The sequence below is a fragment of the Suncus etruscus genome, chromosome 6, assembly GCF_024139225.1.
Source record: "Suncus etruscus isolate mSunEtr1 chromosome 6, mSunEtr1.pri.cur, whole genome shotgun sequence".
Classification (NCBI taxonomy): Eukaryota; Metazoa; Chordata; class Mammalia; order Eulipotyphla; family Soricidae; genus Suncus; species Suncus etruscus.
In genome coordinates this window covers 93,313,321-93,335,613 of record NC_064853.1, presented here as the reverse complement: position 1 = coordinate 93,335,613, position 22,293 = coordinate 93,313,321, and the positions used below count along the sequence as shown (strand labels likewise).

The 22,293-nt window shown below is 41.1% G+C and overlaps 1 protein-coding gene across 1 annotated transcript in view; it reads left to right on the top strand.

Annotated features, from left to right (window-relative positions):
• The window catches only part of MCF2L2 (MCF.2 cell line derived transforming sequence-like 2), a 257,863-nt gene that overhangs the window by 228,204 nt on the left and 7,366 nt on the right, over positions 1 to 22,293 (top strand). The window contains exons 25-27 of the mRNA XM_049775600.1: positions 9,501 to 9,716; positions 10,944 to 11,036; positions 11,197 to 11,272. Of these exons, the coding sequence (XP_049631557.1) occupies positions 9,501 to 9,716; positions 10,944 to 11,036; positions 11,197 to 11,272 (385 nt within the window). The remainder of the gene's footprint in view (positions 1 to 9,500; positions 9,717 to 10,943; positions 11,037 to 11,196; positions 11,273 to 22,293) is intronic.

Genomic DNA, 22,293 nt, shown 5'->3' with positions numbered 1-22,293 from the left:
CTAAGAGGAATGTTGTGTGAACATTCCTTTATCAACCATTTACAGACATGTGCTCTGAAGCCCCCAGAGATGTTCAATTGTCTGACAGAGTCTTGTATAAGTTTGTGGAAGGCAACCTGGATGAGATGTAGCCCATTTGTTTTAGCGGGATTTCAGAATTCACTGTGATGATAGATACTGTATGGATTAATTTAGGAAAACTTCCCTCAGAGAACTGTAATGTAGTACAGAGGGACCTAAATCACCCTTGACCCCAGATCTTAGGGAGGAAGAGAGGGAAATAATGGGGGAACTGGACTTGGGGCTTCAATTATATTGGTGATGTTGTCCAAAGCACAGACTCAATAAAACTAAAATAAATGAGATCTAAGCTGCAACCACGAAATTTTATAATGTGCCTGTCAAGATGAAAAAAGGGAGTAGGGGGAGGAAGGGGAGGGAAAGAGACAGAGAGGGAGAGAGAAAAAGACAGAGAGATGGGAGTTAACACTGATACTGGAATTGGTGTTGAAATATTATATGCCTAAATCTCAGCTATCAATATCTGTATAAATCATGGATCTTTAAGTGAAAAAAACTTTTAAAGAAGAAAGAAAAAATGGTGTACCCTTAGAGCCTCATCAAGTGTTGGGAGAGCAGAGCAGGGACTCACAGAAATGAACAATTCCAAGGTCTTGGAATTGTAGCCTGTGTGCTTGGTAAAAGCTAAGCTCTAGGCCCAGAGAGATAGAACAGGGGGTAAAAATAAATAAATAAATAAATAAATAAATAAATAAATAAATAAATAAATAAGGTTTGCAGGCAAGCTGACCCCAGTTCAATCCCCAGCACCAAATATGGTCCCCTGAACACCACCTAAGCATAGTTGAGTCGGGTGCCCACTTCCCCCACTGGTACTTCTTCCCCACTTCAATGTTTTCCTCTTTTTTTGTGTGTTTTGGAGAATCATCCCTGTTGTGCTTCCCAAAGTCTCAATCCATGCCTGTCCTCCAAGACGTCTTGCTCACTGTCTCCACTGGGTTCAGAACTCTAGGTCCTGAATGTCTGGCAGATCTTTTGGATGTCAAGCCACTATGTTCAGGGCCACCAGATGTGCATTCACAATCCTTAGTCAATTCTCTATGAAAGTGAGGTTAGTGCACCAGGTTTTGAGAAGGATGAAGTAAAGATAATCAAAAATAAAACTATTAATAAAACTGTTATCTGGCCCTTCTGCAAGCTGCAGACAGGTCGTTTTGACTGTGGCAGTCTGTGGCCAGTCCAGATGCCTTACGAACAGCTCCCTGTCTCCTGCAGGTCTTTAGCTAGTATTGCCTTTGGACTGGATCCTTCAGCCTCCTTAGAAAAACTTTTATGGCTGTGCTCTGCAGCAATACCTCTGCACTTGCCAAATGTGCTCTTGGAAACAGCTGTACCTAAAGCCTGTTCAGCTCCTTTTTCCTAGGATGTGCCCAGCATTTGTCCCAGTAGCCTGTTATGTGAGTCCAAGGGGGGAATTTCTCTCACATCTTATGAACAGGAATTGGCATGCTTTTCTTGAACAAATGGTTTGAATATATCTTTGAACATGACAAGTCATATCATTCACTGTGCATCTTTAGAAGGCTGGAATTGAGTACCAAGTTTAAGTCATTTGATTAGATAGATTTTTATAAACAATATCTTCATTTTATTTTATTTTCATTGTTTTTATTCATTCTACCTTCAGTTATCTTCTTCAGGGCCTATAATGTACATATTTTTATAAGATCTACCAAATTTTTGAAATGAAGTAGAGTATATATACAGTATAAAAACAGAAACTACTGTACTATGCAACCATTAGAAAAGTGATGTATTTTGTGGCAACTTAGATGGGATTAAAGGGCATAATTCTGTATGAAATAGATCAGAGATAGGACAAATACAGGACAATCACACTCATCTGTTTTTTCCTAGAGAAACAAATCAAGGATATGGACAATATCAATGATAAACTTTAGTTGCTGGAATACAAATCTGAGAGTGTGAGGTGTAGGAGAACAATTAGGTTTACAGGAAGTAACATGGGAGTAGGTTGAGGATCTGGATCTCTTGAGTGGTCCTAAGAGAGGTAACAGTGTGCACCAAAACTATAACTGTCAATTAACAAAGAATGAGGGGGATGGATGAAAGAGAATGTTGGAATAGAGGTGCATAGGGACAGGGTAAAGGGAAGGGTTGGGGGGTAGGATCAAGGACACTATGGTAGTGGGAGAGTGAGGTAATTTTGTACATCAGTACCATAAGATTGACCACTATTGGAATCTCATTACCTAAATCATCATTAAAAATGTCAGTATTGTGGTTCAGTACTATACTTTTCTGTGGTGCTGTGGTTCCTGTGGCTAGTAATAAGAAGGAACTTTTGTTGGTGGTCCTGATTAAAACCCATTTCCTCTATTTTCATGCCTCTGCAGTGCTAGTTGATTGGGTTTATAGTGTAAGCAGATGGTGGGGGCTAAAGTGATGACATTTGAGTGACTCCTTGGAAGATCTGGATAGAATCAGAATAGAACAGAGCACTGTTCATTCTCAGGAAGAAACCCTTCCCCACCCCCATTCTGAAACTTTTTATTCTCAATGAGGATGTCATTCACAGCACGTACACATGGCATTTTTCTAAGCAAATAAAAGAAAAAATGAGCAGAGGCCGAGAAATAGTACAGCACTGTATTGTATGCAGTTGACCCAGTTCAATTTCTGGCACTGAATATGTTCCCCTGAACACCACCCTGAGTGATCCCTGAGACCAGAGCCAGGAGTAATCCCTTAGTACAACTGGGTGTGGTCCAAAAACCAAAGGAAAGAGGAAACTGAGCTCAATGAGTATGTCTCAAACTCTTTTATGTTTTTATTTTAGAATGGTATAATTGTTTTTGTTTGTTTGCTTCTTTTTCTCTAAACAGGTTTTATTTGTTTTTTTAATAATATCTTTATTTAAACACCATGATTACAAACAAGATTGTAGTTTGGTTTCAATCATAAAAAAGAACACCACCCTTCACCAGTGAAACATTTCCACCACCAATATCCCCTATCTTTCTCCTTCCCCACCCCCTGCTGTATTCCAGACAAGCATTCTACTTCTCTCACTTATTAACATTGTCATTTTAGTAGTTAGTGAAGTTATTTCTCTAACTGCACTCACACCTCTTTGTGGTGAACTTTATATTGTGAACTGCTCTTTCTGGCTCTTATCTCTGGGCATTATTACAATAATGTCTTTTATTTTTCTTAAAAACTATAGATGAATGAGACTATTCTCTGTGTGTGTGTGTCTCTCTAGTTTATTTCACTCAACATAGCAGTTTCCATGTCCATTCATGTATAGAAAATTTCATGACTTCATCTCTCCTAACAGCTGCATAATATTCCATTGTGTATATGTGCCATAGATTCCCAGTTTCCTTAGCCATTCATCTGTTGAATGGCATCTTGGTTGTTTCCAGGTTCCTACTATTGTAAATAATGCTGCAATGAATATAGGTGTGAGGAAGGTATTTTTGTATTGCATTTTTGTGTTCTTAAGGTATATCCCTAGGAGTGGTACTGCTGGATCATATGGGAGCTCAATTTCCAGTTTCTTGAGGAATCTCTGTATTGTTTTCCATAAAGGCTAAACCAGATGTCATTCCTACCAGCAGTGAATGAGAGTTCCTTTATCTCTACATCCCTGCCAGCACTGATTGTTCTTGTTCTTTTTGATGTGTGCCATTCTCTGTGTCGTGAGATGGCACCTCATTCTTGATTAGTGATGTGGCGCATTTATCATGTGCCTTTTGGCCACTTGTATTTCTTCTTTGAGAAATTGTTCATTTCTTCTCCCCATTTTTTGATGGGGTTAGATTTTTTTTCTTGTCGCTGTTAAGTTCTCTGTCAATATCTTGTATATCTTAGATATTAGCCCCTTGTCTGATGGGTATTGTGTGAATAGTTTCTCCCATTCTATGGGTGGCTTTTGTATACTAGGCACTATTTCCTTTGAGGTGCAGAAGCTTCTCAGCTTAATATAGTCCCATCTACTTCCTCTTGTTTGGAGAGAGCTGTTTCCTCCTTGAAGATATCTTTAGTCTCAATGTCATGGAGTGTTTTACCTATGTATTGTTCTATATACCTTATGGTTTCAGATCTGATATTAAGGTCTTTAATCCATTTGGATTTGACTTTTGTGCATGGTATTAGATGGAAGTCTGAATTTGTTTTATTTATTTATTTTTTGTAAGTGGCTAACCAGTTGTCCCAACACCACTTGTTGAAGAAGCTTTGCTTGCTCCATTTTACATTTCTTGCCCCTTTATCAAATATTAATTGATTGTATATCTGGGGAATATTTTCTGAATATTCAAGTCTATTCCACTGATTTGAAGGTCTGCCTATATTCCAGTACCGTGCTGTTTTAATGACGGTAGCTTTGTAATACAATTTAAAGTTGGGGAAAGTGATGCCCCCTATATTCCTTTTCCCAACGGTTGCTCTAGATATAGAATAGTATAGTATTTTTTAAATAATTTGTCAATATTTGAGGGCCAGAGACATAGAACAATGGGTAGGGAATTTGTAAAGCAAGAACCCACTTAGTTTTGATAGTAAGAACCCCACATAGTCCCCTTATCATGCCCAGAATGATTCCTGAGTGCAGAACCAGGAGTATGACCTGAACACCAATGGATAAGGTCCTAAAATTAACAATAAAAATTGTGCTCAATATAAATAATAAATTATATAAAGGCCACTTACATATACTATATGTATTTTAACATTGGGAAGGATGGGGGTTAGACCATGCCTGGCAATTCTCAGTAACTATTCCAGGCTCTGTGCTTAGGGGTTATTCCTGGCAGAACTTGGAAACCATATGCAGTTCCAGTATTTTATCCTGGGATTGGCAGGATGCAAGGCAAGCACCTAACTTTTTTTTGCTATATCTATGACTCCTTTTTTTTTTTTTTTTTGGTTTTTGGGCCACACCCGGTAACGCTCAGGGGTTACTCCTGGCTATGCGCTCAGAAGTTGCTCCTGGCTTGGGGGACCATATGGGACACCGGGGGATCAAACCGCGGTCCGTCCAAGGCTAGCGCTGGCAAGGCAGGCACCTTACCTTTAGCGCCACCTCCCGGCCCCATATGACTCCTTAACTCTCAGAAACCATAGGAATTTAACTCAATCATCTGGAGCTCAGGGAAATTTCTCAGATCTAGTTCTGTTAGATTCAAGGAAATACATTCTTGCTTATCTGCATTAAGTGATAAAAAGTGTTTTTGATAGGGACCAGAACTATAGCGTTGTGGTAGGGCGTTTGTCTTGCACATGGCTGACCCAGGGTCCAATATGATCCCTCTAGCCAGGAGCAATAGGAGCGATTTCTGAGCACATATTCAGGACTAAACCCTGAGCGTCACCAAGTTATTCAGATAAAATACCACACTATTAGAACAGTTCACTCTTTTACCCTTTGAAATCCAGAATAAGCCAGGTCATTCTTTGGAACATGAACCAGACACATAAGGAAGGTGAATTTTCTTGGGAATGACTGAGTACCGTAGTGTATGCTCTCGGAGAAAACTTAGCTACTTTTGTTAACTTGTTATTTAAAATTATCTCTGCACTCTCTACTCTAAGAAAGGCAGATGTGAATTTAAGTGCCATTTTCATCCCCAATTATAAAGATGAGATCATCTTAATCCTTCTCTCTTCAGAACAAGTTTTCTAGATTCTCATGAGCTCATGATGCTAGGGTACAGGTAGGGGAGACCATGTCCACAAGACAACAAAAGTTCCCTTCTTTTTTAAAAAAAATTTATTACGGGGCTGGAGAAATAGCATGGATATAAGGCACAAGGACAGTGGTTCGAATCCCGGCATCCCATATGGTCCTCTGAGCCTGCCAGAAGCGATTTCTGAACAGAGAGCCAGGAGTAATCCCTGAGCACTGACGGGTGTGACCCAAAAATTAAAAAAAAAAATTTATTATAACACAGTGAATTATCAAGCTGTTTATAATAAAATCATTAAATTTCAGACACCAATCCCATCACCAATGTGTCTTTCCTTCACCAGTGTCCCCAATTTCTTACCCACCACCCTAAGTTTTACAGGCTTACAGGCACAAATTGACTCATGTTGTTTGTTACCACACAAACACAATTGAAATTATTTAGATCAACAAGGGTCAGTTTGAAATAATTATTATATTATTTCACATTGTCACTAAAGTCAATATCTAAGGATTTACTGGACTGTGGTTGGTGCTAGTTGGGCCTTCTGTGGTACTGTTTAGGCTTGTGATTATTAGATTTCTATGTGACTTCCTTATTAGATTTCCTGTGATACTACAACTGGACTGACCCTACTAAATTTTGCAAGCCAATATCTATAGATAGGAAACAAATTTAGTGATTCAGCAGTTTGATAGGGTTAAGTTGTAGAGCTGGGCCACAACTTCCTGTAGAACTGTGTCAGGGGTTACGTTGGGCTGCTGTGATTCATGCAGAAAAGGTATTCTGCTCCTTCTCATCTGAGTATACCCCAGAGGTATCAGCCTGGGCCAGACTACCTGGGAAGAATCAGAGGCCATTATTTTCTTTTGAAGCTTGGTGGAGGAGCTGGACTGTTTTTCTGGCAGGATGATAGTGTGGATGGAGCACGTTGTCTCTTCTGAACATAGTGAACATGTTCATTTATTGCCTTTTGAAGTAGTATCATGTGTCAAAATAAAATAAGGTGGAAAAAAATTCTGGACTAGAGAGACAGGTAGGTCATCTGTTTTGCATGCAGTTCACCAAGGTTTAATCTCTAGCATCCCATGTGGTCCCTTGAGCCTGCTCAGAGTGATTCCTGAGTGCAGAGCCAAGAGAAAGCCCACACAACTACGACACAAATAAAATTTTGCTAGCTAAGACAAATTGCAAAACAAAAATATTAGAGTGCCTGTATCTTTTCTTTTTTTAAAGAGCCTGCTGGAGCTGGTTTCTTTTTTTTTTATTGTTTTGTTCTGTTTTTTTATAATGTGCATTTTCATTTCAAATCTTTGGTAGAAAACCTGACAGCACCACTGATGTTTACATGAAAAGGTATCACCTGTTCATTCTACAGGTTCAGATTTCTAATAAAATCTGACTCTATTTCAGATAACCTATGCTTATTGTCACAATAGTCTCATCTAAAGCATTCTTCCTTTTCTTTTTTGTTTGGGGCCACACCTACTGGTGCTCAGCCCTTATTCCTGACTGTGAGCTCAGGGATCACTCCTGTTAAGGCTCCGAGGACTGTATCAAACCTGGATTGGCCACATGCAATCAAATCTACTGTCATCTGGTCCCCACATCTAACATGTTTTTAGATTATTTTTTGGTTTTGTTTATGGGCCACACCTGGTGGTACTCAGGGGTTACTTCTGGCTTTGTGCTCAGAAATTACTCCTGACAGACTCAGGGAACTGTATGGGATGCCAGAGATCAAATTTGGGTTGGTCACATGTAAGGCAAACGCCCTACTCATTGTATATCACTCTGTCCCCTGCTTTCTTAGATTTTTTTATTTTGGGCCACACCCGGTGATTCTCAGGGGTTACTCCTGGCTAGCGTGCTCAGAAATCACTCCTGGCTTGGGGGACCATATGGGATGCCAGAGATCAAACTGCGGTCCTTCCTGGATCAGCCACGTGCAAAGCAAATGACCTACCACTGCGCCATCGCTCTAGTCCCACTTTTTTAGATATTTTAGACTTCAATGTAGGATATGCAGATTCCAGATACAGAAACATGATACCAACAACAGAGACTGTGTGAAAAGTGTGTTGGCACTACGGACAATGTCTTGGATTGGACGATAACTTTCCTGGAGCCTAGAGTTGATCTTATGCCAGGAAACTTCAGGGGTAGGATCTCTTTATATTTAGGCCAAGGTTATTCCTTTCCATGCCTCTCATATTTTGGTGGGCCTATGCAAACAACAATTGCCACTCTAACACCATTTTTACTGTGCTCCTTTGACTCTAATCCTTAAAAAAAAACCACTTAAAATTTGAGGTTAACTTAAGCTAATATGCATGTACATGGAAATGTAAAAAATACTATGCCTCTAATGTTTAAGGAGTTATGTAAGTTTTATGGCTTTATATTGCCTTGTGTGCTGTTAAGAAATATTATAATGTGTTACAATCTAGGGACTTGAGGGACAAAGTAATTGTACATGGATTCTGTTTTATTTATCTTAATATTCTTTGGCTGAAAGTTCAAAGTTAAGATATCAGCAAGGGGACTTCTTCTGAGAATTATATTATGGGTGATTGTCCTTCCACTGTAACTTTACCTTGTCCTCTTTTTTGCATCTTTGTTCTCATAATTCAAAAGAAAAAAAATTTAAAAAAAAAGAAAAAAAATACTTTCAATTGGGGCTGGAGCTATAAAACAACAGCAGGTCATTTGCCTTGCACACAGCCAACTCAGGACAGACCTGGGTTCAATCCCCCGCACTCCATATTGTCCCCCAAGCTTGCCAGGAGTGATTTCTTTCTGAGCACAGAGCCAGGAATAACCCCTGAGCACCACCATGGGTAGCCCCCCCCAAAAAAAAAAACAAAATTTTTTTTAAAATGGTTGATACTTTGTGGTTTACAATAATGGTTTTTCATTCACATAATTCCAATATCACACCCCTTGCAGTGTACCCACCTTTTTCTCCCAAAGACCCCAACATCCTTTCTCCCAAACCGTTCTCCCAACTCAGTTGTGTGGATTAATTCTCTCATTATGTTGCCTTTGGACCTTTGTTCCTACCTTACTGTGTATCTTTAAGTCCTATATATGAGACATTATTCTATGCCTATCCCTGTCCTATTAAATGACTTCAGTCAGCCTGATTTTCTTAGTTCTGTCATATTATTGCAAATTTCATGATGTTGTTTTTTCTTAGACTTGCATAGTATTCTATTATGTATATATACCACAATTTCTTGATACATTCATTTATAGTTGAGGGTTCACCCAAATCTTCAGTTCAAGTGTTTATTTGGGGAAGTGGTAAAAATCTCAAAAACAGTGCTCAGGATATTGGGGACCACTCTCAGGAATATGTAGTTAGTTTAGACTGCTTAGTACTTGACCTGAAATTGTAGCACAGTGATAGGTACCACCAAAATCTCCTGGCAATGCTCGGGGAACTGAGCAGTGCAGGGAATTGAACTCAGGTCCTTGAGCAGTGAGAGCATCTGCCTGGACTCCTGAGCTCACAGCCCAGCCCTTTGTTTGGATATTCCTAATATGCTGTCTCATCAATACCTTATACAATAGAACTGTAATCTGTAACTAAATAGCACCGTGTTTGGTGATATTGAATTTTGACTTAGTGACAGATTGGCTTCAGTGGCCTTACAGAGATCCTCAGTTAGGCCTGACTTGGCATTTGAGAATTGGCCTTTTAGAGGTCCTGTCTTGTTGAGAATGTAACACATGCTTTCGTGTGTCTGGGTTTCCCCCAAGGATGATATCGGAAAACTGGGCAAGCTGTTGATGTGTGACTCTTTCAGCGTCTGGAGCATTCACAAAGACCGTTCTAAAATGAAGGATTTTATCCGATTTAAACCCAGCCAGAGGCAAATCTACCTCTTTGAAAAGGGACTTGTGTTCTGTAAGATCCGAGTGGATCCCAGCGGCCAAGGCCTGTCTCCTCAGCACAGCTTTAAGAAGTCTATGAAGGTAAAGAGAGCCTGTGGGTGCGGGTGGCCATGCAAAGCCATGGACAGAGTGTGCTCATCTGTACTTCACAGGTCAGGAAGCACACCCAGAAGGTGGGGGTGCCACATGCCACACAGCCAAGCTAGAAGCCACACCCAGGCCAGTTCAACTCCAAAGAGACGCCTTTGTGCAAGCTAGAGAGAAGGGCCAAATGGAAATTTTGGTGATTAAAAAGTATGGGCTGGATTTTATCTTCAACTTGCCTTTCTCAACCCTGCTTCACTGACACAGATATAGCCAGTATTGGCAGTGAGAAAGGAGGTTGCCTAGCACCTATGCTATGTTCACTCTGTATTTTTTCTCTAATATATAAAATATTTCATGGGGCTTGAATAACAAGTATAGCAAGTAGGGCACTTGCCTTGCATGCAGCCAGCCCAGGTTCTATCTCCAGCTTCCCATATACCTTACAGGATCCCTGAGCATTGCCAGGAGTGATTCTTGAGTGCAGAGCCAGAAGTAACCCTTGAGCGCAGAGCCAGAAGTAACCCTTGAGCATCTCTGGGTGTGACACCAACACAACACACACACACACACACACACACACACACACACACACACACACACTTGTCTTCTTGTGATTCAAAGACTATATTTATAGGCGTGTTTGCTAATTTGGTTTTTATTTTTTGCCTGGGGTCATCAACCAAGGTATGTTCTTTACTGCTGAAACATTTCCACAGTTAATATTTTAGATTTTGGGGGGTCATCTTTATGGTGTGAATCACTCTTGACAGTGTTGGGGGTCATGCAGTGCAACGGATTAAATCAAGAGCCAGGCATCTGACTGGCATGTGCTTTCCTATGTTTCATCATGGCTTTGAACCCACTTCTTATATTATATCACCTTGAAAAAGACAGAGGTACTCAGGATAAATAGTTTCTGTGCTTAAAAGTTGAGCTAGAGCTCTGGCTATTGTGAAGGCATCATCCGTGCTGTCCTCAGAAGGTTCCCAGACAGATGGCACCGTGCCAGGCTATATTCTGTGGCAGCCAATCCCCCTGCCAGATCTTACCAGTAATGATGGGAGGGGAATGTTGGGAAGAGAGTAAATCCCTTGAAAGGAAGAAGCGTTCCATTAAGATTCAAGAGAATTCAAGTGGCTAGTGGGGACCCATCCAAACCAACCAACTAACCAAAAAAATAAACTTGATGTTCTCAAAAACCTTCTTCTTTCTTTATGACAGTTAGCGACACTTTCAATTCGCCAATTGGGAAAAGGGAACAGCAAAAAGTTAGAGATTTCCAGTCAGAATGGACTTGAGAAGTACATCCTTCAGGTAATGCAAATACCTGCCGACCTCATTGTGCCCTCTACTCTGTCTCTGTTGTATTTGAACTTGACAAATATGTCCTTGATCTTTATCCTAAGAGTCAAACCCTGTGAAATCAATGTGCCCAGTGATGCTACTCAGACTGTTTTCTTATTTGTCATTGCAGGCAGCTTCGAAGGAAACCAAGGATTATTGGTTTTCAGCAATAAGTAAATTATTGGTACAACAGCAAAGTATTAAAGGTAAGGGTCCCTGTGCCTTAGAGTCCCTGGAGAATGACACAGATGAGCACTCTGGGAGGGCAGGGAGGCCATTTGTAGATGAATGAGATGCCAGGAAAGTAACTATGGTCACATTCTCATGCAGGTGAAGAGATCTTCATGTAACTTCATGTAACTTACTTTAGACTGAGTGCAGTTGTTTGTGCCTGTACTGAACCCACATGAATGACATGGCAAGTTTCTCAATCCCAAATCTCAAAGCCACTCCAGGAGGTTTGAATATCCTGTCTTTCAAAAGCTCCACTCTTGGAACCCGAGTGATGGCGCAAGCAGTAGGGCATTTGCCTTGCATGCACCAACCTAGGATGGACCGCAGTTCAATCCCCTGGCATCCCATATGGTCCCAAGTCAGGAATGATTTTGAGTGCATAGCCAGGAGTAACCCCTGAGTGTCACCAGGTGTGCCCCCCCCAAATAAAGCTCTATTCTTTTGTGGGGGTGTTTTAGAGCAATAGTACAGCAGTCAGGGTGCTTGCCTTACATGAAGCCAACATAGATTTAATCCCTGACATCCCACATCATTAGGAGGGATCCTTGAGTACAGAGCCAGGAATAAGCTCTGAGCACCACTCTGAGTACAGCTCTGAACTGTCCTCTTTAAGATGACATGATTATTATACCATAAAGTTTACTTTTTTGTTTTGTTTGTTTTTGTTTGGTTTGTTGTTTTGATTTTGGACCACACCCAGCAGCACTCGGGTTAGTTCTGGCTCTGTGCTCAGAAATCGCTCCTGCCAGGTTCAGGGGACCATATGAGATGCTGAGGATCGAACCCAGGTCCTTCCTGAGTCAGCCATGTGCAAGGCAAACACCCTACCGCTGTGATTTCACTCCGGCCCCCTATTTTCTTTTCTTTTTTTTTTTTTTTAGAGGAGATGGCCACACTTAGTAATGCTCAGGGTTTATTCCTGGCTCTGTGCTCAGGAATCACTCCTGGAAGTTGCTTGAAAGTATATGGTTCTGGGGAATTTAATTGGGGTTGATCACACTCAAGGCAAGCATCATACTAATTGTACTAGCTTTCCAGCCCCAAATTTACTCTCTAAAAGTATCAATTCAGGCTGGTATGGTCTCTTTACATGATGTACAGACATCAATACTAATCCCAGAATTTTCATCATTCTCACCATTCTATGCACATAAAAACTAAAAAACATGTACTTGTTTGCATTTGATTCCTTTCCTTTACTCCAGACTCTGGAGACACCTCCACTTTATGAATTTTTCATATTCTGGGCATTTTATACATCTGGAATAATAAAATGTAATGTTGTTTTTGTCTACTTTCTCTCATCATTTTTGTCACTGTTTCAAGATTTGTTCAAGGAGAGGGGTCACATTTGGTGGTTCTCAGAGGTTATTCAATGCCTCTCAGCCTTGTGGGGACTATATAGGGTGTTGAGGATAGAAGGGACAGAAGTGTGCAAGGCAAATAAGTACCTTACCTTCTGAACTGCATCTCCAATCCCTTCAAGATTTTTCTTTTTCCTTTTTTCCTTCCTTCCTTCCTTCCTTCCTTCCTTCCTTCCTTCCTTCCTTCCTTCCTTCCTTCCTTCCTTCCTTCCTTTCTTCCTTCCTTCCTTTTCTCTCTCTTTCTCTCTCTTTCTTTCTTTCTTCCTTCTTTATTTCTTTCTTTTCTTTCTTTCTTTCTTTCTTTCTTTTTCTTTCTTTCTTTCTTTCTTTCTTTCCTTTCTCTTTCTTTCTCTCTTTTTCTTTCTCTCTCTCTTTCTTTCTTTCTTTCTCTCTTTCTTTCTTTCTTTCTTTCTTTCTTTCTTCTTTCTTTCTCTTTCTTTCCTTTCTTTTCTTTTCTTTTCTTTCTTTCTTTCTTTCTTTCTTTCTTTCTTTCTTTCTTTCTTTCTTTCTTTCTTTCTTTCTGTTTTTGATTTTGGGCCACACCTGGTGACATTTAGGGGTTACTCCTGGCTCTGCGCTCAGAAATAGCTCCTGGCTTGGGGACCATATAGGACGCCGGTGGGATCGGACCACAGTCCATCCTAGGTCAGTGCATGCAAGGCAAACACCCTACCACTTGCACCACCGCTCTGGCTCCAAGATTTTTCTTTTAAAACAATTTTAGTCTGTTTTTGCCCCTATTATCCAAAACTATTATCCAATGCCTGAGGCAAATAAGAAGTGAAATAATTGTTCCCAGTCATTTGCTAGAAATTCCTAAGGGAGGAATGGGTTTTCTCTCTGGCCACTCTAAATTGGGATTATTCCAATGAATTCCCAGCTCAAATAATGACAGATCTCCAGGAGGGAGTCTTTGAAGTCACAGCAAGCCCATTCTGCTCTCCCCTCGGCTTTTTAACTGCTCATTTTCTTTTCCTTTTGTGGGGAGTAGTGGCAGCTTGAACCACATTTGGTGGTGCTTAGGACTTAGTCCTGGTTTTGTGCATAGGAGTCATATGCAGTGCCTGGGAAGGATCTAACTGGAATTGTAACATGCAAGGCAAGTGTCTTTGCCCTGTATTATCTCTCTGGTACCCTAACTGCTCCTTTTTAGTCTACTTCTGGGCTATTTTTGAATTCTAAGGTTACCACCAAAGAGGAGGGCAAAGTAGAAATCAGTCATCCAGAACTCCACAAAGCAAAAATTCAACACAAGCCTCACCAAATAAGTTACATTTCTTTTAGTTAATACTAATTGCATTAAGAAATGCCTGAATTGGGCCCAGAGAGATAGCACAGTGGCGTTTGCCTTGCAAGCAGCCGATCCAGGACCAAAGGTGGTTGGTTCGAATCCCGGTGTCCCATATGGTCCCCCGTGCCTGCCAGGAGCTATTTCTGAGCAGACAGCCAGGAGTCACCCCTGAGCACCGCCGGGTGTGGCCCAAAAACAAACAAACAAAACAAAACAAAACAAAAAAAAGAAACGCCTGAATTGGGACCTGTGTGGTGGTGCTAGAGGTAAAGCATCTGCCTTGCCTGCACTAGCCTAGGACGAATTGCTGTTCAATCCCTTGGTGTCCCACATGGTCTCCCAAGCCAGGAGCGATTTCTGAGCGCATAGCCAGGACTAATACCTGAGCATCACTGGGTGTGGCCCATAAACCATAAAAAAGAAAAAGGGAAGGAAGGAAGGAAGGAGGAAGGAAGGAAGGAAGGAAGGAAGGAAGGAAGGAAGGAAGGAAGGAAGGAAGGAAGGAAGGAAGGAATTGTGGAAAATTTATTTTGGGTGGGGAGTGGAGGGCCACACTTCTGATGCTCTGATGCTTAGGGATTACCTTTTTTAATACTTTATTTAAACACTTTAGTTACAAGGTTGTTCATGATATAGTTGGGTTGTTTTTCCCTCACAGTTACAAAATTGCTCATGATTGAGTTTCAGTCATACAATGTGCAACACTCTTCACAGTGCACATTTTGTGCCACCAATGTCTCCAGTGATCCATCTGCCCTTCCCACTGTCTGCCTCAGTCTGTTCTCTCTCTCCCTCCCCCCTTTCTCTCTTTTTTTTCTTTTAGACACTATGCAATTATTTGCAATATTGTTTCTGAAGGGGTATCACACATACACTTCATCTCCTTTCAGTGCCCAGTTCTTGTCTAGTGTGATCATTTCTATCACTGTCCTAATCGTCCCTTCTCTGCCCTAACTGCATCCTCCTCCCCACTATTTGTGGCAAGCTTCCTACCCGGGACTGGTCCTCCTGGCCCTCATCTCTATTGCCTCTAGATATTATTACCATGCTATCTTATATATTTCTCTATATCCCATAAATGGGTGAGATTATTATATATCTAACCCCTTCCCTCTTGTTCATTTTGCTCCATTATCCATGTATAAGCACATTTCATAGCTCCCCCTCCCTGGTAATATTTGAACATTTATACTGGCAATGTGCATTTATTAAAGCAAATTTTTTTATTTGAGAAGGTTGGGCCACACCCGGCGGCACTCAGGGGTTACTCTTGGCTCTGTGCTCAGAAATTGCTCCTGACAAGCTCCAGGGACCATATGGGATTCCGGAGATCGAAATCAGGTCTGTCCAGACTGGCTGCATGCCAGGCAAACATCCTATCCACTGTGCTATCACTCTAGCACCAAGGCAAGTTTGTTTTAAAATGAAAAGCAAACTTTATCTTCCAAGACTTAGAAGTTCTTTCTTCATCTTATCACAGCAGGTGAGAAGAATGTGGGGTGGGCATGTGTCATTAGATAAAGATAAGCAAAGAAATGTCACTGGAAAATCAATGCGCCAGTTTCCTGTGACAACAATCAAGTGATCTGAATTTTTCTCTTCTTTCTGTAAAACTGGAGTTCAGTCCCAGGGTCTCACACATATAACACAAATGCTTTATTTCTGAGCCACATCCCTGGAGTCTATGATGTGGGGTTTGTGTTGGTTTGTTTGGTGTGGTTCAGTTTGGTTTGGGACAGTGTGCAGGTCTTGATCCTGATTCTGTGTTCAAAGATCACTCCTGGAAGGATTCAAGGAACCATAGGCAATGCTTGGGACACAACCCAGTTAGTAACATGCAGGGCAAGTGCTTTAACCTCTAAACTATCACTCCAGTCCAGCATGAATTCTTTATATAAACTGTAGGCTTCTGTCATGAAATAGTATTAAGATTCTCCAATAGGTTTCTTTTTGTGTAATGATAATATGGCGGTGGGGAGTAGTAAGGGGGAGTGTGAAGGTATTGGTTTTCTCTCAAAAATTGTATTAGGAAGTGTGTTTTAGATGTCCTTAAGTCATAGATCAGTGTTTCTCAAAGCTGACCTGGAAGCTTTTGCTCAGTTAGCAACAGGGCGGAGCTTCCTTACTACTCAAGCCACTGTCAGTCTTTCTGTCTTTGCCAAGGACCCTGTGTGGATCCGGGCTGCATCTAAGACTCAGATTGCAGTTGACAATTCCATCCTGTCTTTCTGTTTCTGTTAGATGCTTCAAAGACTTGTTACAAATGTGGATTTCTGGGTCCTGCCCAGAACTATGGGATCTGGACAGTGAAAATTAATGCTTGGGGATGTGCATTTTAACTTTCTTAAGTGTCTGTATTACAGCTTTCTTGTGGAGGGGCCTCACCCAGCGGTGCTCAGGGTTTTTCCTGACTCTGTGCTCCTGGGGTCACTCCTGGTGCTGGGCATTTGAAGCAGGATCTAATGTACTATTGCTCCAGCCCTAGATTATTAAGTAGTTAGCTGACTTTTTTGGAGGTACAATTGACATAGTTAGCAGTGCACACTTAAAGTGAACTGTTTGATAAGAGATATGTGTGCACAGTTGTAGTAGCATCATTGCAGGCAACAATGAGCTCAACTGTCGCGTAAGTTTCTCTGGGCTTCCATATAAATCTTAGCAGTTCTAGTGCTTGTTTAAGTTCCTGGAAGAATGCCATCAAGATTCTGATGGGAAGTGCATTAAATCTGCATGGTTCTTTGGGTAGGATAGACTTTTTCACATTTTCATTCTTTTAATCCATGAATATGAAATGTTTTTTAATTTCTTGTTATCGCATCATTTTCATGTCATAGATTTCTCACATCCTTTGTTAGGCTAATTGCTAGGTATTGATGTTTAGGAGCACTACTTTAAATTTTTTATTATTTTATTTTATTTGGTTTTTGGACCACACTCGGTGACACTCAGGGGTTTACCCCTGGCTATGCGTTCAGAAATCGCTCCTGGCTTGGGAGACTATATGGGACTCTGGGGGATTAAACCGTGGTCCGTCCTAGGTTAGAGTGTGCAAGGCATCTGATGCCTTACCGCTAACGCCACTGCTTCTGCCCCTATTTTTCTTTCTTTTTTAAAAAAATTTTTAATCACCATGAGATTCAGAATTGCAAAGTTGTTGACGGTTGAATTTCAGTCATGTAATGTTTCAACTCGCATCCCTTTCAGTGTGCATTTCTCACCACCACTGTCTCCAGTTTCTGTCCTGTTCCCCCCCACCTTCCAGATCATCTGTATGGCAGATGTTGCTCCTCTTCCTCTCCTTCCCTCCCCCTTCCACCCTTCTCTTCTTTCCCCTTTTTCTTTTTAGGTACAATGGTTTTTAATACTGTTATCAAATGAGTGTTGGGCTTATCATTTTACCTCTTTTCAGTCCCAGTTTTTATCCAGAGTGATTATTTCCAACTATCATCATCCTGGTGGTCCCTTCTCTGCACTAAGTGTACCCCCCCTCCTTTGTGACAAACTTCCTACCATGGACCAGTTCTTCTGACCCTTATTTCTGTTGTCCTTGGGTATTATTATCATACTATGGTGTGTGTCTTTTAAATATCCCACAAATGAGTGTAATTGTTCTTTGTCTATCCCTATTCCTCTTAACCATTTCACATTTATCCTGTATAAGCAAATCTCATAACTTCATTTTTCCTAATGGCTGTATAGTTTTCCATGATGTGGATATACCATAGTTTCTTTATCCACTCACCTGTTTTCAGGCACTTTGGTTGTTTCCAGATTCTGGCTATTATGAATAATGCTGCTGTGACTATAAGAGCACAGATGCCTTTTCTGCACTGTTTTTGAACCCTTGCAGGGGTCCTCAAACTTTTTAAACAGGGGGCCAGTTCACTGTCCCTCAGACCATTGGAGGGTCTGACTATAGTAAAACTTATGAACGAATTCTTATGCACACTGCATCTATCTTACTTTGCAATGAAGAAACAAAACAGATACAAATACAATATGTGGCCCGCGGGCCATAGTTTGAGGACCACTGCCTTAGAGTATATATTTCCAGGCAGCTCAATATCTAGTATTTTGAGGAATGTCCTTATTGTTTTCCAAAAAGACTGGAACAGTCAACATTCCTACCAGAAGTGAATTAGAGTCCTTTCCATCCCACATCTATAGAGTCATATTCTAAACTATTATGCTACAGTGGGAAGACCACATTTCTTTTTATATTTTATTTTTATTTTTATTTATTTATTTTTGCTTTTTGGGTCACACCCAGTGACGCTAAGAGGTTACTCTGGCTATGCACTCAGAAATTGCTCCTGGCTTGGGGGACCATATGGGATGCTGGGGGATCGAACTGCGGTTCGTCCTAGATTAGCGTGTGCAAGGCAAACGACCTACTGCTTCTGCCACCATTCCAGCCCCATTTTTTTCTTTTTTTTTATTAATTGGTTTATTTACGCATCATGGTTACAAAATTGTTCATTGATGTGTTTCAGTCATAGAATGTACATTACCCTTCACTAGTGCACCCTTTCTGCCACCAGTGTCTCCCATTTCCCTCCCACCCCCACATTGCTCTAGGGTAGGCAGTTAGCCTCTCTCTCTCTTTCACTCTCTCTTTCTCTTCACTCTCTTCACTCTTCTTTCTTTTTGATACTGTGGTTTACACTATTGTCAATGGAGGGGTGCCTTATATATCACTTTCTCTCCTTTCTGCACCAAGTTCTTATCCAGAGTGATCAGTTCCAACAATCATTGTCCTAGTAGACATTCTCTACTCTAATTGCATTCACCACTCTATGTGGCAAGCTTTATACCCTAGGCTGGACCTTCTAACCCTTATCTCTATTCTCTCTGGATATTATTACCATACTGTCTCTTGTTTATCTTATAGTCCACAAGTGAGTGATCTATCCCTTTCTCTCTGATTCATTTTACTCAGCATAATCTCCATAATGCATCCACGAATAAGCAAATTTAATGGCTTCATTTTTCCTAACAGCTACATAGTTAGAAACAGATAAATGGATAAAGAAATTGTGGTATATCTACACAATGGAATACTATGCAGCCATTAGGAAAAATAAAGAAGACTACATATTAACTTCCCAACCTGGTCAAACACCTAGCCATTGTGCTATACTTTATTGAGAGAAAAGTCATGAGCCAGGCTCTATGGGCAAAACAGTAACTATTTTGGCAATTGCTCCGTGTCTCAGTGACTTCATCTGTAACATGGGTGGTGCAAAATTCACTCACATATTCATAACACAAAGTAGTTCAATAAGGAAATGGGAAAGTATGAATTCCATCCTCAACACTGTGTGATCTTGAATTAGCCATTTAATCTCCCTGGGTCTAAATGGATTTGTTAGCCTTTGTTGCCACAGGACCAGAACTAGATAAGAAAACTCGGCACCAGGATGCTGGAGATAAAGGACCCTAAAGCATCCATCCACCTGTGCTTGTGACATTTTTAGGGTTTTCTGTGTATATTATCATGTAATCAGCAACAAGAGATAGTTTGACTTCTTTTTCAATTTGGAACTCTTTGATTTCTTTTTCTTGTCATTAGACAAGAGGATTTCTTGTCATTATTAGTCAAGAGGACTTTCAAGATAAATTTAATAAAGGTTGTGAAAGTGGACAAACTTTCTTATAACTGAACTTTGTAAGGAACTTTCGGTCTTTTGCCCTAATTTAAGCTTTTAACTTTAGTTGATAATAATGTATCACTTCACCAGTTATAATGAACGTACTGTACTAAGACAAGATGTTTATAATAGGAAAAACTATAAAGGCTAAACATGGGAAGGTAGAAATCAGTTCTTTCACTTCATATTTCTGTAAACCACTGCTCTAAACATGCAATTTATATCTTTCATGAAAACAACAACAAACACACAAGTGGCTTGATAGATAGTATGGTGTTCAGGACACTTACTGTATACACAGCTGACACAGATTCAATCCCCAACATTCTATGTGGTCCCCTAAGCAACACCAGGAGTGGTACTTGAGCACAGATCCAAGAATAAGCCCTGAACATTCCTGGGTGTTGTTCCAAAATCAAAAGCAAAAGCAAAAAAAAAAAAAAAAACGTAAGAATAATAGTATAGTGAAGCTGTTGACATCTCACCCTGATCCTTATCAGATGGTGCACACACTCATCACTGCTCTAAGATGAGGTGACTCTGTTCTTCTGAGTCAGCTATCTGTCCAGGAAATACATAGAAGGCATGGCCTCCCCCGTGGTAGTATGAGTAGTCTATGGTTTATTGACTCATGAGAAAATCCAATGCATCTGCCTCCAGATGGGATATCAAGGATACCAAGTATGCCCAGACTTTTCCAGGGCATCCAGTTGATGCTCAACTTCACCTATCATCACAACTGTACACTGGATATACCTGGCTTTAAGTGCTTTCTCTATCACATACTTGCACAGTCTGCTTTTGGGAAATAGGATGTAAGACAGGTAGTACCAGGAGGGGTTTTTAGAAGGCAGGAGTATGTCTGAGCAAAGGTGCTGAATAACTCCAAGGTTGTCAATAATGGAGGGCTCAGGCTACTTATGCTCTGGCCTGAGCAAGCAATTGCTAAGACCTTCACCTGTGGTGGTGGTGATAGATACAGGGGTCAGGGATGATTAACCAGCTGGTACAATGGCTCTGGTTTTAGGAGCTCAGGAGGATATACCAAATATTGTGACCATGGAATTACAAAACTATTTCTCAACCCCAATGATGAATTTAAGAATGGGGAAAGTGAGACTGTAAATTATTTTAGATATCTGACCTATTGAATTGAACTATTTTAATTTTCCTTTTCTGGTTCTAAAAAAACAGCACATTTATGGATTATCAAAAGCTTAGAAAAATATATAGCACAAAGTACATAAAAATAAAATTAGAGGAACAAAGAGATAATACAGAGGGTAGGGCACTTGCATTGCATATAACCTGTTGCATTCAGTCCCTTGGATGGGCTTGGATGGAGGTGAATGATGATGGAGGCCTTTGTCCTCTATCTCAGGACCACGTGGCTTCACCTTCTCCATCAGCCGGCAGGTCTGCCAGTTCAGGTGATTGCAGCGGGCAGAAAACTCACATGTAGTCAGGTTTTCAGAGAGATAACATCTTTATTTGCCCTGGCCAACATCTGTGGCCTATAACATAAACCTATTTAAGCACATGCTATCCTTAGCTTGCCCTGTGTCTTAACTCCTTTCAGCCATCTTTTCTCCTCTGACCTCCATCCAGGTAAATCCCCTTTGGCCCCTCAGGCCAAACCTTTTATAACCTTCCCAAGACCCCTCCCAGGAATGGGAGAGTCTTTCTTGTAGGTAAGCTTACACAAAGAATAGGGATAGTGTTACATAACCAACCCCCCCCCCCCGTTTGATCTACAGCACTGCATATATGATCCCTAAGCACCATTTATTTATTTAGGAGTGATCCCTAAATACAGAGCAAAGTTTGTCCTTGTTGGTATTGGACCTGAAGCCTCCTCAAAAAGGTCCAGGGTTGGCCAGAGAGATAGCACAGCAGTAGGGCATTTGCTTTGCATGCAGAAGGACGGTGGTTCCAATCCTGGCATCCCATATGGTCCCCCGAGTCTGCCGGGGGCGATTTCTGAGCGTAGAGCCAGAAGTAATCCCTGAGCGCTTCCGGGTGTGACCCCCCCCCCCAAAAAAAAAAAGGTCCAGAGATCTGTTGGCCTAACAGAACTTCAAGATCAGAATCCTTTTATAAATCTGTGCAATAAACGGTTCCTGAGTTCTTTTGAAAAGCAGTCTCAGGAAATGCCATCATAGGGATAAATGTATGGATAATACTATTCTAGGTGACAATTCATGAGCAGTAGTTCCATAAAGTACTGAAAGATGGAGAAAAGCCCCTGAGGAGGCAGGAGAAGGAAGGAGGAACATTATTCATAGGCTGATAGCGCCATGAAGGCCACCCACCATTGCTAGCTCGACAGACTCCACCTCATCCACTCTTATTAGGTCCTTCAGACCAGCAGGTCCACTAGCCCCTTCACCTCCTTCAGACTTGGCCCCCTTCTCTAGCTGGGCCTCCAGATCCAAGAGATTACCCTCCACTACCATTTCTTTTTTCTGGACACTGGCACATATTTCTTTGGGGCAGCCTTCCTTGGTCTCTTTCTGCTTGGTCCTCTGCCCCCAAAGCTAGTTTGCCCCTGGTACCACATTAAACATTAATTCCCCTTCAAGCCCCTTGCATCTCACCCGCTGACCTTCTTAGGTGGTCCTCATACTTGCTGCCCTTCCGAATCTTCCTGGTACACCTCCAGGTGCTCTGTCACCAGCTCCAATTGT